A 14,173-nucleotide genomic window follows, 5' to 3' on the forward strand; every position below is an offset into this window, starting at 1 on the left:
GTATGTCCAGAGCATGGCAGAAACTAGAAGCTTCCAGGCTACATAAACTGATGAATTTGACTGACTTTTCTTTTTGTAATGCAGACAGATCTTTCTTATCCTGGCCTTGCTTTCCTGCTTTGTATGCTCTGAGACAAAGAGCAGAAGGCTTCCTGAGCAGGATGAGAGGGAGAGTCATGGGAGGGGGTCCTCACGAGAACTAAGGAGCTGCTCTGGCCTACCTTAGCCTGGGGACAGACTTCTGGAGCAGAGTTTTTCTCGGAGGATTCGCCTCTGCTGTTGGCAGAGGCACCAGAACAGTTTTCAGCTTGACTTCTTTTTTCTACTTGCTGTGTTCCTTTCTTCTTTTTATTTGTCATGGATCGACTCTCAACTGAAAAAGAAGAAAGAAGAGGGGAAGGGAGGAAAAGCGAAGGAGGAAGAACCAAAAAAAGGTACATTAACCTAAAATGCATGAGCAAGCATGACCTCTCAAGAAGGAAATTAGAAGGGAGACAGAACAGGATGATGGACTAGGAGTTTCCCATCTTCAGTCCCCCAAAGAATACAACTCATGACTATCCCCAGACACGGCACATTAGGGAACATCTCAGAATGCAAATAAGGTATCTTCTAGAACCATGGAACCAATAATGTCTTGAGGGTAAGAGAACTGTTTTCATCTTTCACAGTGTTATGTCCCTCCCAAGATGGCACAGTACTGTGCAGAAAGAATCCCACAACCCCACGCCTCCTATGGTGAAGATGGAGGGCAGAGGGTGAGCATGTGGCCTTCTCAGCATTAGAGGATTCTTTATAGAAGGCTCATTTTCATGAGGAACACTGGGGACACTGGAAAGACTGGAATAACGGGGGTCAATTAGAAATAAACAAAATGGGGCTGTAGAGAAGGCTCAGAGGTAAAGAGCGCTGGCTGCTCTCTTCCAGAGGTCCTGAGTTCAATTCCCAGCAACTACATCATGACTCACAACCATCTCTGAGATCCGGTGCCCTCTTCTGGCATGCAGGCATATACTGTATACATAAATAAAATAAAATTTAAAAAAACAGAAAGAAATAAACAAAATGAAGTGGGTCTCATTGTAACCAGTACATGCACTGCCTTATGGAGTTGTGCAATTATAGAGAACATGGTATAGTACTTTAAGAGGCATGTACTTGCCGGGTGGTGGTGGTGTAAGCCTTTAATCCCCCACTCAGGAGGCAGAGGCAGACAGATCTCTGTGAGTGCAAGGCCAGTCTGCTCTACAAGAGCTAGTTCCAGGGCAGCAGGCTCCAAAGCTACACAGAGAAGGCCTGCCTTGAAAAACAAACAAAAACAAAACAAAACAAAAAAAATGCATGCACATAGATTTGTTGGCTTTGAATCACAGCTACTACCAAGTGTTCACTTAAGCCTTTAGCACTCTGTGCAAGGTTTCTCCAGACTTGCTGGGTGAGAGTGTATACATTTGCACATGTGTGGAGTGTGATGACCCTACCCAGCCTCAGAGCTAGGCACCAGGCTTCTGGAAGGTTATAGGCAATCTCATACACACAAATAACCTTAAAAGGAAACATTTGATCCTGCCGGCCACAGCCTATTATGAAACTTGCCCACTCAGCCCGGGGTTTTACAAAAAAGGCCTTTTGTTAAAGGCAAGTTTGTGCCCCAATATTTCTTCAGCATCTGGTCTCTCCAACCCTAGTGACCATGGAGAGATGGGACTGGGAAGACTTTTGAGTGCAGCCTGAGGTTCAGTGTGAGCCCAAACTGGAAGGAAAGTCTGAGATTATACATAGCTGTCTAGCATAGTCTCTGGCCCTGCCATCCCAAGTGGCCCAAGAGCAGCACCCACAGCCTTTCCCAGTCTCAGAACCCAATCCATGGCCATGCACAAATAGAGATCCCATGCACATGCACAAATTAGAGGCCCGATTAGGGCCTATATCACATAAACTTAATTATAGATGATTACAGATGCTAGCCAGCAGCTCTACCTGACTGCAACAACATCCAGTTAATGACCTTACTGGACCATGCAATGTATCCTTATTTGACCACAGGACACAAGCAGTAGCCTGGTCCAGTTGGAGAACCTGAGAAGAAGGTGTCTCCCCACAGCCAATACCAGCTGACATGCAAAAGCACAGCTGGGTGAAAGAAAAAGGAAGATGAAGAGGAGGGGGAGGAAATGAAGAAGTAGAAGAGTAAAGACAAAAAAAAAATTGTTACCGCTTTCTCTTCCTCAAATGTGCAGACACCAACCACAAAAAGAAGAGACCCAAAGTCTGGACCATCCAGAGCACCGGTTCATCTGAACCAGTGCAAAAACCATGTAAGCCAGGCAACAGTGTGGTATTGTATTTAAAGCAATGGAGAAGAAACTACATATTTGCTAAGTAAGAATATTTTACCTAGAAAACTCTCCCTCAACAGAGGGAGAAGTGGGCGAACAAGATGCCTCGGGGGTAAGGGCATTTGCCACCAAACCTGATGACCTGAGGTCAGCCCCAGGTCTCCCTTGCTGGAAGGAGAGACCTGAGTCCTGCATGCCAATTTTTTGAGTCTAGCAGAGCTGCTGATAACCATTAAGAATTAAGGGAATATTAGTAAATGGAAAATCAGATTGTTAAGTGAATGACGTATTCACTTTTCAGCAATGCCCCCTTAAGGCAGCTGTGCGATAGAAACTGGGTACCCAGGTCAAGGATTAGGTTTTATTTCATTCTGAGATGGCAACTTCTTGTCCTGATTTTGATGTGACCATCTATCAAGGTGGCCAGTGTTCAATTACTTACGGGAGTAATTTTCATGAGAAAAGCATGTCTTAAGAAATTTTTAGATATGGTTTCTCACAGAATCTGAACCATTCGGGGTGTTGATGAACTTGCTTTTGCTAGAAATCACATGATTTAATGAATATAGCTAGCAGTAGGATGCACTTTCTAGTCACAATATAAGGTACTCTGTCATTGTATTTCAGACAAAAGAAGGTAGTTGAGTCTTGGTCAGGGATGTTACAGAGACTCTTTCAGGCATGTCTAACTCAGGGTCTGTGGATCACACGAATTCAGGGCATGTCCAACCCAGGTTCTTTGGGTCACATGAGCCCAGGACTTTTCTAACCCATGATCCGTGGGTTACATGAGCCCAGGGCATGCCTAACCTATGATCTGTGGGTCACATGAGCCCAGGACAACTCTGAATGCAGCCCAAAACAAAACCATAAACTTAAAACATTACTAGATTTTCTTGAAATATTTTAACTCCCTTTTTCTGCTAGCGAGCATGAACTCTGTAAATACTGTTGGCAGGTGACTCATGTCAAAATGGCTAGAAATGCTTGTAAGAATTTAGACTGATCTTCCAGTGACTAGCTCTATGAAATCATTTTTTTCTTTTTCTGAGAAACAAGCACATGAAAACATTCAGTCTATACTGACAGTATAGAAGAGGAGAAAGGAGAGTCATAGGATCTCAAGGGGATAAACCCATCACTCTATCCCACCGCACCAACCACACTGATCGCTTTTAAATGTCATTCATAGTGTTACTGCAGACATTTGGCAGAGCGTCACCTTCCCACTATATACTCATAATTTGATGTACACTTTCCTCTGTCTAACTCATGGTTATATTTAAAGAATTTAGCTAGATTTGCTTGGCTTTATCATACTTATGTGCCCTCATAATTTTTTCATCAGCTTTCCTGTTCATGCCTTTTCTCATAGTCAGAACCCTGTCATTCTTTAATGATATTCTTTAACTTATTCAAATATCTCCATTTTTCGTGATGGACACTTGCCAGAGTAAACACTAGGTGGGAACTTCTAGGAAAGAACCCAGAAATCGACATTGCCCTAACGGCCAGAGGATCACTGGCAAACCTGTGCTGCACTTCAAGCGGGCTGGCAGATGGCTTCACATCGAGCTTTGAAGGTGAATAGGAACTAAAATGACTTCTAGGTCATCAAGCGGAGCTGTCAGTCACTTCTGGTTTTCAACTAGTTCTCCTAGCAGGTCATGTAGAGCTAATCAAACTGATAGAATCCCACCAACACTAGACACAGTAAAATGGAGGGAAAAAATGAAGGTGGTTTATGTCATCCTAGCCAGAAAACAAAAATCAGGAACATGAATTGATGGAGGAGGTGGTAAAAGATATTATCAAACGTATTCAATTGACTTGTAATAGATAAGGAAATATCTACTTGGAGTAAGTATGTGTTCTTACTGCCACCCTGTGGTCATATGGAAGAACTACATATTCCTTCTAATTTCAGGCACCCTTTGAAAATAGTATTTGGCATCATCAAACCTTGCTCTAAGTTCCTCAAAATTACTTAATAACTCATATCTGTATGGAACTTTAACCTTCCTTTGTAAGCTAAACCGGATATAAATATCACTTGAGAAGTCAGGTCACTCACGTGACAAAACACCCCGTCTTCTCCGCAAGCTGTTAAAAATTTGCAACTTCTGTATTACTAGTGTCCCCAAACGACTGCTTCTGGAATCTCTCACTTTACGGAGTCTCTTGATGAGGCATTCCTTTGTCAGTTCTATTAGCTATTTAAATACAAAGGATTCACCAGTTATTCTTAGGGAGCACTTGGGACAAAATGCATATAATTGAAGGAGACTTGGTGGCAGTTTATCGAATACAAACATGTCCTTTATATCCTGGAAATTCATAGTGGCATCTATTCTGGAGATATGTAAAGGTGGGAACTCCATGGACTCGAAGCACATGGGCTTCCTAAAGAAAGACTGACTGGGACTTTGCAGGCTGGCTCAGTACGGAAGTGAATAGTCTACGGCCAAGTGAGGCGATTCTCTGGTTTGTCTGCTCGAGGCTGCGCTGTGCTGCTGTTATTGTCAGGCCCTCAGTGAAGTATGAAAGCCTTAAGTACCATGGAATGGGACCTTGAACACTAACACTGCCATCCCGTGTGCACAGTTTCTGCAAGTAGATTGGAGACAATGGATAGCAGCTCTAAGTGCTGGCAACAAAAATGCCTGAGAAATTTGCAACACAATTTTCAGTGCCTCTCAGGCAAGGAGGCGAAGGGACCGATGGTTGGTGATTGAGCAAATTAATGCAACACTCTAAGCGATTTATCGCTCTTGCGTCATTAAGGGAGGGGCATTTCCACATACCTTTTTTCTTTTGCTCCTGAAGACATGTTGCAGCGTGCATGTAATTCAACTTCCGGAAAAGATGAATGGTCTTTGTCACGGCCGACGCTGGGCCTGCGCTCTGAATCAGCAGGTCTGCTAACTCGGTCCTGTTTGTAGTCTCATCCAGTTGGCTCCTAGAGATCTTAAACGCATCCATGACAAAGAACTTGAACCGTTGCAGTTCCTTCTCGGTGATTTCCTCCAGGCCGGTCAACAAGAGTATCTCCCTGTATTCATGCTCCATCTCACAGGCGCAAGATCAGCCTGAAACAAAGCCTCAGCCGCAGGATCGCCGCACGCCAAACAAATCTACATTTAAGATAAACGAGGTGAGTGAGTGGTCAAGAGAAAATATCCAAGATGGTCCCCATGCCGCAAGAGAGAACTGGGTGAAATATGAAAAGCAAATCCCTATGCAAGGTCACTCGTGTCGGGAAAGGACAGGACACCTTCACAGGGCACGTGCTGCCGCAGGAATTCTTAAAATCCTGTTCTGTGTTCCTATCCCCTCTCAGGCACATTTGTTGAGGCATGTGACATGTGACACAGTGTACATACTTCGAGTATACAATTTGAAACTTTGACATATATATACATGAAATACAATTTACCAGTTAGTTCACTAGTAGACCACATTTTGATGTTCTGTCTTTTCAAATTTCAAGATCATTTTTTTTTCTCCTGTGTTCTTCTCTAGAGATTTTAAATGTCATTTATTAACTTCTGTAGCTATGACCTACTTTGGATTTTTTTGTATGTGGTATGAAATGTTGTGAGGACCCTATTGTTCCCATGGCACGAATTTTCCCATGATCGCATCAGAAAGACCATGTCTTCTCCATTTACTGTTATCAAGAATCACCTTCTCAAATATGAGTTGGTCTAATTAAGGTCTCTTTCCCCTGTACAGTAGTTGGTCTCTCTGTTAATTTAGGATGCATGTGATACTTTGAATGGGAACATTCAATAAAATGAAGGTGTCAACCTTGTCAATTCATATTCAAACTACATGTAAAACCTCAAAGAGAACTTCTAAGGATGAATCTAAAATCCACATGAAAAGGTAAGGACAATAACATTCAAAATAATAAAATAGTCACCGAGAAACACTATGCTTACTACCTGTAAATTCTTCCATAAAGAAGTAATGATTAAGAAAATCAGATCATAAGTAGAGATAAGTCATCATAAAACCCGAACCACTTCTAACACAAAGAGACATGGTGTGTAAATAACGTGGGCTCTTGTGCAATATTTGTGCACTGTGTGAAGATGTGTTGCTCTGATTGGTGAACTAAAGATCTGAATGGTCAATAGCTAGGCAGTAGAGGCTAGTCAGGGTTTCAGGAAGAGCTAGGAAGAGGAGCAGGAAACTAGGCGTGTGGAATCCCTCAACAGGCTTGGAGCAAGTCAGACATGCTGTCCTGAAAAAAGGTAAAAGCCACAAGGCAGAATTAGATTAATAAATGTAGGTTACTTAAGTTATAAGAGCTAGTTGGGGACAATCCTAAGCTAAGGGCCAAGCTTTCATAATTAATAATAGTCTCTGTGTTGTTAGTTCGGGGCTGGAGATCCAAAGATAGTCTGACAAGAAAACTTGATACAGTGTACCATATTTTAAAAAGAGACACGGTGTGGAACCAATGTATATAAATCTTTTTACAAATAACCAGCAATGAAAAGGTTTCAGAAAAAAATATATGGGGAGTGATACCATGTACCCTTCATCTCATATCACAGACAAAAGACAAACTCACTTGGATTAACTACCTAAGTAGGAATAGTAATACAGTTGAGAAAAACAAATAAGAGAGACAAGGCTGTATTAAATTTCATTGAATTCATATTCTAAATTGATTTTTAAATTCTTCTCTCATATAGTATATCCTGACTGCAGTTTCCCCTCCTTCCTCTCTCCCAAGTCTCTCCCAGCTAAGTTTCCTCATAAGAAATACAAACAAAAAAAGCATTTTTTTAAAAGCCCCAAACTGGGAAGATACTGCCTTGAGTGTCCATAATTAATAAACGCTTTGTTGTCAGAAAATGTGAAAAAAAAAACATAGATCTGCAAGAAAATTATTTACAGCCTAGGTGAAAAGCGGTCAAAACATATGAATAAACAATGTGCTCTAATAGCTGATGAAGATGTATAGGAATATGCTTGACAATACTAATTAGTTACTTAGGAGAAAACCAGATAGAAGAAATATGACCAAGAGAGGGTGTCATGAGAGAAAGCAACTGGCCAAAGACCTTGAGGGTCCCCACCAGTGCAGCAATGTCCCTGGGCTCTAAAGAGTGCAGCTAATGTGGCCTTCCTATCATTGTTCCTGGTAAAGGCTGGGCAGGTACAGAAGGGATGGAATAGCTCTGCTTACATGGGTTGTGTTCATACATACATAATGCCCAAACTACCATCAGTCTCCTTTGCAACACAAGATATACACCCGAAATAGCCACAGTGATAACTCTGCACCAGTGTGCCCGGTTCTTCTGATAATATCCAGGAAGGAAATCTCCACTGCCTTAGTATATGGAGAATGCTAATCACGTCAGTGTGCTTCCTGCGTGAAACCTTCATCTTCCTAGACCCCTCTTCCATAAAAACATAATTGCATTTAATCACATTTTACATGAAAACTTAAGACACCAATTTCTCTGAAGGTTGGTTCTCTTATTTGCATACAATTTGCATTTTATTGCATAGTATGTCCACTCAAAAGGTTTTAAAGTATTTGTTTGGGACCAAGATGAATCTCAGTAGTAGAGCCCGTGACTATGAGGCAGGAGGTTCTGGGTTCAGCCGCAAGCACCACAAGCAAACAACCAGCGAGGTGGTATTAGAGGGTGGATCATATGCAAAGGAAATGCGTTCAACTCTGGCTAGCAGCTTTGTGGCCAGCAGCAGTCCCAGCTGCAATCTGACAGTGCTGTGCCATACACAATGCATACTCAAAGTGTTTGCACAAGGAGCCTAGAAGACAGGAAGAAAAGCAAACATATAGGCAGGACTGACTTATCTCTAAATTGGGGGGATTCTTGCCACCTCACAGAAGTGGCCAGTATGGCCTACCTGGAAACTATCAGCTGCTCGTCAGCTGTAGGTTAAGTTTGGTACTCAAGGTGGGATGACTTGCCTGAGGACACACAAGGATGCATAGATGGGCTGGCCTCCAATCTTCTAAACCCAAACACTCTGCCCTTTCTTTTGCTAACTTCCTTCATATTATTTGGACAATGTACAATAACACCTTTAGTTAAAGAAATTATATATGATATATATATATGGATGTTGATGTTTTGGGGTATGATTTGAAGACATCTATTCTTTAAATACCTGTATCTAACTCTCTGGCAATTTTAATAATAATATAATAATTTCTATGCTTTTCCCTTGCTTATTTATCTCTCTTCATAGTGTGTCTGCAAAGCTGAAATCCATCCTCTATAGATGTCTGTTCCGCCATCCCTGGGTGCACTTTATGACCCTGTTCCTCTCTGCCGCTGCACACTCTTTCCTTCTATTTGTTAACTTAGCAATGTGGTACTTTTTGTTTGTGTTCTCGTTTACACTCTGTGCTGGAAAGAAAGTGGCCGGTGGGCAAGGACTCTGTTGCTCATCTCTGCAGCCTTCGCTCCTAAAACAGCATTGGGGATCCGGCAGGTTTTCACTAAACATGTGCTGAGTGAGCAAACGAGGCTTCTCCAACTAAAACCAAAGCTCTGGGCATCTCCATGCTCTGGGCTGTACTCGGGGTTCACTGGGTTTGACTAAGAAGCAAATTAAAAGATAGCAATACAAGGTGGCAGCTAAATAAGGACCCCTAGGAACCATCTTCCACAGGCACACAAGCTTTGATCAGTTGGTCACAGTCCAAACTGATGGAGGAATTACTTTCATTTAATAAAGAAACTGCCTTGGCCCATTTATAGGCCAGCCCTTAGGTGGGTGGAGTAAACAGAGAGAATGCTGGGAGAAAGAAGCCGAGTGAGGAGTCGCCATGATTCTCCCACTCCAGACAGACGCAGGTTAAGATCCTCCCTGGTAAGCCAGCTCGTGGGGCTACACAGAATATTAGAAATGGGTTAGATCAATATGTAAGAGCTAGCCAATAAGAGGCCGGAACTAATGGGCCAGGCAGTGTTTAAAAGAATACAGTTTCCGTGTAATTATTTAGGAGCATAAGCCTTGCGGGCGGCCGGGTGCCGGGGACGCAGACCCGCCGCTCATATTACAACAGAGTGGAGCCACTCATATTACAACACCAAACCACCATCCTAATACTTAAAGAAGTCAACTGAGAGACCAATGTGTCTGGATTCCATCTGATAATAAGAAAAGACATGTTGAAAAGACAGGAGGGAAAGATTTGTCCATGCTGAGACTCATTCAAATTCATGAAGTGTGGAGCCCAGAAGGACAAGGAATTAAGTCCGGGCCTTAGACTTTAAACTCAGTTCCAGGCCATCACCAAGAAGCACAATGCCTGCAAGAATTCTTGTTTGTTTGTTTGTTTGTTTTTTCCTGCAAGAATTCTTTAACCTCTGCCCAGGCTAGACTGAGCAACCAGAACTCTGTTAGCCAGATTGTTGATTTCCTTTGCCTCTCCTCCTTGGATCTCGGTGGGGCAGAGGATTAGTGGAGAGAACTCTACCCAAAGGCAACAGGGCACAAAAGCTAGCCCCGAATTCTGCTTCCTGTAATGGGAACTAGTGGCAACCAGAAAGTAAAGGCCTTTAGAGGGAAGCCACAGCTCACAGATGAAGCCTCCCAACTGGTAATGGCATTAAACAGCTGCCAGCATGCCAGCGGGGCAGACTCAAGTTCGACTAGATTGTTGCCAGCCTTGAAGTGGGTAAAGGACACACCCCTACTCAGACTACAGAGTTTTCTCTGGCTGTGAGACTCAGGTGTGACCCAGTTTAGAGGCACCCCATGTGGACCCTAGGCTTGGACTTCAGCTATCTTCAAGTCAGTCTTAGCAGACAGATCATCAAGATGTGGCTATCACCAAGCAGAGACTTGTGTCCCACTGAGATGGTGTCCTATTTTGGCCTGCATAGACCTGAGTGCACTCAGAATGGGTGAATCCACCAGGAAAAGGGCAGAAAGAGAGAAACAAGTCAAAGCTAACTCTTCGGTCACTGCCAGTCACAGCTCTAGCGGCCCTTTCAGGAAGTGGCTTTTGAGGGAGGCATCAGACAACACACTTGTGTTCGGGAAGCTAAGAAAAGATCCTTCTTAAAGGAAACAACGAACCAACCATGCCTCTTTTGATTGCTCGTTTTGTTGAAATGCTAGGCAAGGTGAGGACTGCAGATCTGCTGTGAAATTAGTCACGTGAGGTTAGTGGTGACAGGTAGAAGGGCAGGGATGGGAGGATGGAAGGCAAACCCAACTCTTGATGTAAAAGGGCCGAGGAAATGTGATAGAAGACTGGGATAGAGCCAGAAATGGAGAAAGTAATTTCGCAAGCTTATTTGCTCGCTTTTCTGCTATGGGAGAAATTAGACTGGTTTCATGCTGATGAGAAGGATCTAGAAAGGGCTGGCAAACTGTAGTATTAAGAAGAACAAAGGGGAAACTGCTCATGTGAGTGAGCCTTAGGATGATTCCTAAGGTGCAGCACACCTTCTGAAACAAAAGAAGCCCACTCTCCGTTTCTTGAGCCTGACATCAGCTGTGCAGGACAGACACCCACCTTTCTCGTGCCAAGAGTTCAGAACTGCTCAAGGATTTCCAGCTGTGTTCATTTGCCGCCTACAGCTGACAGCCATATAGCTAGACAGACACAGACTCAAATCCTGGCTCTGCCATTTTACTAGCTGTGTGACATCTGGTAAATTACAGCCTACTAACGTGTCTACATCCTCCAGTGTAAAATAGGGAAAGGCGATCAGAACTTTTACATGACTACTGTTACAATGTCATGCAGCTGAATCAAGAGCTTGTAACAGCTACCACATATCGGTAATTGCTCAAAGTCAGCTATGAATATAAAAAGTGAAAAAGAGGATTCAGAGGAGTGATGTAAGGAATAGCACTTAAACCTGGGATGAGAGGCAACGGCTTGTGTTAGAAACTGGAAGAAGATGGACCGGTGTTTTTCTAAAACCATCCTTTGAAAAGACAGAGGAGGAAGAAAGTTTGAGAGCTTGCCAGCTAGATGACATCACTGGTTGACTGTCTGGGCTAACTCAGAGGGCTCGATCAGGCGTGGCAAGGCATGCACAGTGGGAAGAAAGGCATTTATTACTTAAAGACTCCCAGTGCCCTGTGAGGGTTTAAGCCACTAAGCTACTGGGCTACTGCCCCCGAAGCCACCTCAAGGATCCTGCAAGAGAAACTGCAGAAAACGTCAGTCTCCTAAAAAGGCTGGCAGGAAATCTTTAAGAAAAATTGACGCTCAAGAGAAATGAGTCCAACCAAAAGACTCCAGGGGATGGAGCTGAAGTCACAGTAAAGGAAATGTCTGCTTTTGAAGCTAATGTCATCTGCTCAGGTTCAAATCCTCTGAGGAGAGCAGCGTGGCTGGTCCTCTCAGCCTTCCTTTCCTGTGGATAAACCAGAAAATCACCCTGATCCAACACTCTGCTTCACTGCTGATCTCTGTGTGCCCAACAAGCACGCGCTGGCTTCCATCTGGCACATGAAGCAACATTTCAATATTCTGGTAAGCACCACCCTTTGCCCCAAGGCACCACAATGACTTTCCCGTCCCCAGGTCCACGGCTGATCGGATCCAGCTAAATTGGCGGAGATAATCTTCCTTTCATAGCCCAGAAAATAATTCTTGTAGACACTTCCTATTGTTTCACCCTAAAGTTACAGTGGCTCAAACACAGAAATGACCAAGAGATTTTAAAAAATAATAGCAGAGGACTATCTGATCTTGTGCAGCAAACAAACTTAAGGTACCACTTGATGTCTGATCAGAAACACGTTCTCACGGTGCACAGAGGGTAAAGGCAAGGATGAGAACATCAGGTCACTCTGGTGTACACAAAAAGTTTGACACCAACGTCTATGCTATATGAGAACACATAGTCCAAAATCAAAACCCAACTAAAACGAAACCAAAAATCAAAATAAAAAAAATTGCTGATCTCAGAGGGCAAGCAAAAATGCATATAAAATCCCCCATCATTACTCAGACTCCTGTCCCAAGTTTGAAGCTGGTGAGGTACCTCATTTCTAATTCAGTGAATCAACAATGATGATGTTAATGCTCACAGTGATGAATCAGATGTGAGAGTACAGAAGTAAATCAGAAAGTTCTAGGTATTGAGTAGCTACTTGAAGTCATGGAAGTGGAGATACAGTTTAATGTATACAGTAACAAGTTATGAGGACAGTTCTAACAGAAACACGCTCCAGAGGCCATGGGAGCAGAAGAACACCTACCCATGCCCTGCGATTACATAATCAGCCAGGCAATGCAGGACCCCTTTAATCTATCCCTACAAGAATCACCCCACGCAGCCACAGTTGTACCCTCAAACAGGATCTTATCAACAAGCTACCACTGTACAGCAATTCTGTGCCCTTCCTTACATTACTTTACCCCACAGGTAGCAACAACCATCATCTGAAACATTGTCCATTTTCCTTCTGTGTCCTTCTGTTTGTTTTTTCCCATTCTGGTGACCTGGCTTTTGTATATTATATTATATTATCCCTTAGAAGCCTTTTTGTTTTCTAATGATCTATATGGGAGAGGAGGTGGGAAGAAACTGGAAGGAATAGAAGGAGGGGAAAAAGTAGTCAAGATATATTAAGTGAGAAAAAAATCTATTTTTACTAAAAGGAGGAAAAAGGAGCACCTTTTAATCAATCATTGTTTTACTTTTTCTTCTTTGTTAAAGATCATTCAGTTAACCATGTTTATTTGGGTCTACTTTTAGACTTTGTACTCTGACCCATTGAATATATATATATATATGTATATATATATTAATTTTTAATTCTTTATGTGTTTTTGTGTACCTCGTGTGTGCAGGAAACTGTGGAGTCTAGAAGAGGGAATACGATAGCCTGGAACTGGAGTTAGAAGTGGATATGAGCTGTCCTGTGCGGGTGCTGGGAACCTGACCTGGGACTCTGTGAGAGCAGTGAGACTCTTAGCTCTCTCCAGGACTCCCATTTGCATATTATGTCCCCCGCTGCTGCCACACTGTCTTGGATTCCACAGTCCAGCTGTCAGTCTCAAAGCTGGGCAGCATCTGCCTTCCAAGCGTTTTATCCTTCGTGACTCCATGAACTTTTCTAGGTTTTCAACTTTTCCAAATAAATTTAAAATCAATTTTTGAGTATCCCTGAAGTCACTCATTGGAATTTTTATTGCATCTAATTTATGGATCAAGTTGGGAAGTACCTTATGAACAATACTAAATCTTCCTCTCCATGAACATGAGATGTCTCCACTTCGCACTTAGACCTATTTTCTCCATTTTGTGGTTTTCTTTTTATGTATGATATTTAACATATTTAGTTAGATTTATCCCTAGGCACACCACTTCTCAGGAGATAAAATTCAGTTTTCACTTTCAACTTCGACTTTATTATCACTCATATACAAAAAAGGAAATGCCTTTTGTTGTTTGGTTTGTTCTTGGCTATGGCTTTTTGAAAAAAATCTCTCTTGGCCTAGAGAGATGGCTCAGAAGTCAAGAGCATTGGTTGCTCTTTCGGAGAACCTGGGTTCGATTCCCAGCATCCACATGACAGCTCACAACTGTCTGTAACTCCAGTTTCAGGGGATCTGACACCCTCGTGCCAAAGTGCGTAAAATAAAATTAAATAAATTATTTAAAAATCTCATCATGGCTTTCAAATTACTGGACACAAATTTATTCACTAGACTTTTAATACCCATGGGGATCTGTGGCGATGCCATACCTGTCATTGCTCACATTAGTTATCTTTTTTCTGCTCACTGGGAGTCTTGCTTGTTTGTTCACTCAATAAATATAAAATACCAAGTGTCCATGGATTTAACCAGAAATTGT

At 42.6% G+C, this 14,173-nt stretch overlaps 1 protein-coding gene across 2 annotated transcripts in view; it reads right to left on the reverse strand.

Moving 5' to 3' along the window:
• LOC130874791 (interferon-inducible protein AIM2-like) overlaps positions 1-14,173 on the reverse strand; it is a 59,175-nt gene that overhangs the window by 7,033 nt on the left and 37,969 nt on the right. For both annotated transcript variants that reach the window (XM_057770290.1, XM_057770289.1), the window contains exons 2-3: positions 5,144-5,473; positions 222-373 (exon numbers count right to left, since the gene is read on the reverse strand). In XM_057770290.1, the coding sequence (XP_057626273.1) occupies positions 222-373; positions 5,144-5,408 (417 nt within the window). In that variant the 5' untranslated portion in view covers positions 5,409-5,473. The remainder of the gene's footprint in view (positions 1-221; positions 374-5,143; positions 5,474-14,173) is intronic.

This window comes from Chionomys nivalis, chromosome 5 (assembly GCF_950005125.1).
Source record: "Chionomys nivalis chromosome 5, mChiNiv1.1, whole genome shotgun sequence".
NCBI classification, from domain to species: domain Eukaryota; kingdom Metazoa; phylum Chordata; class Mammalia; order Rodentia; family Cricetidae; genus Chionomys; species Chionomys nivalis.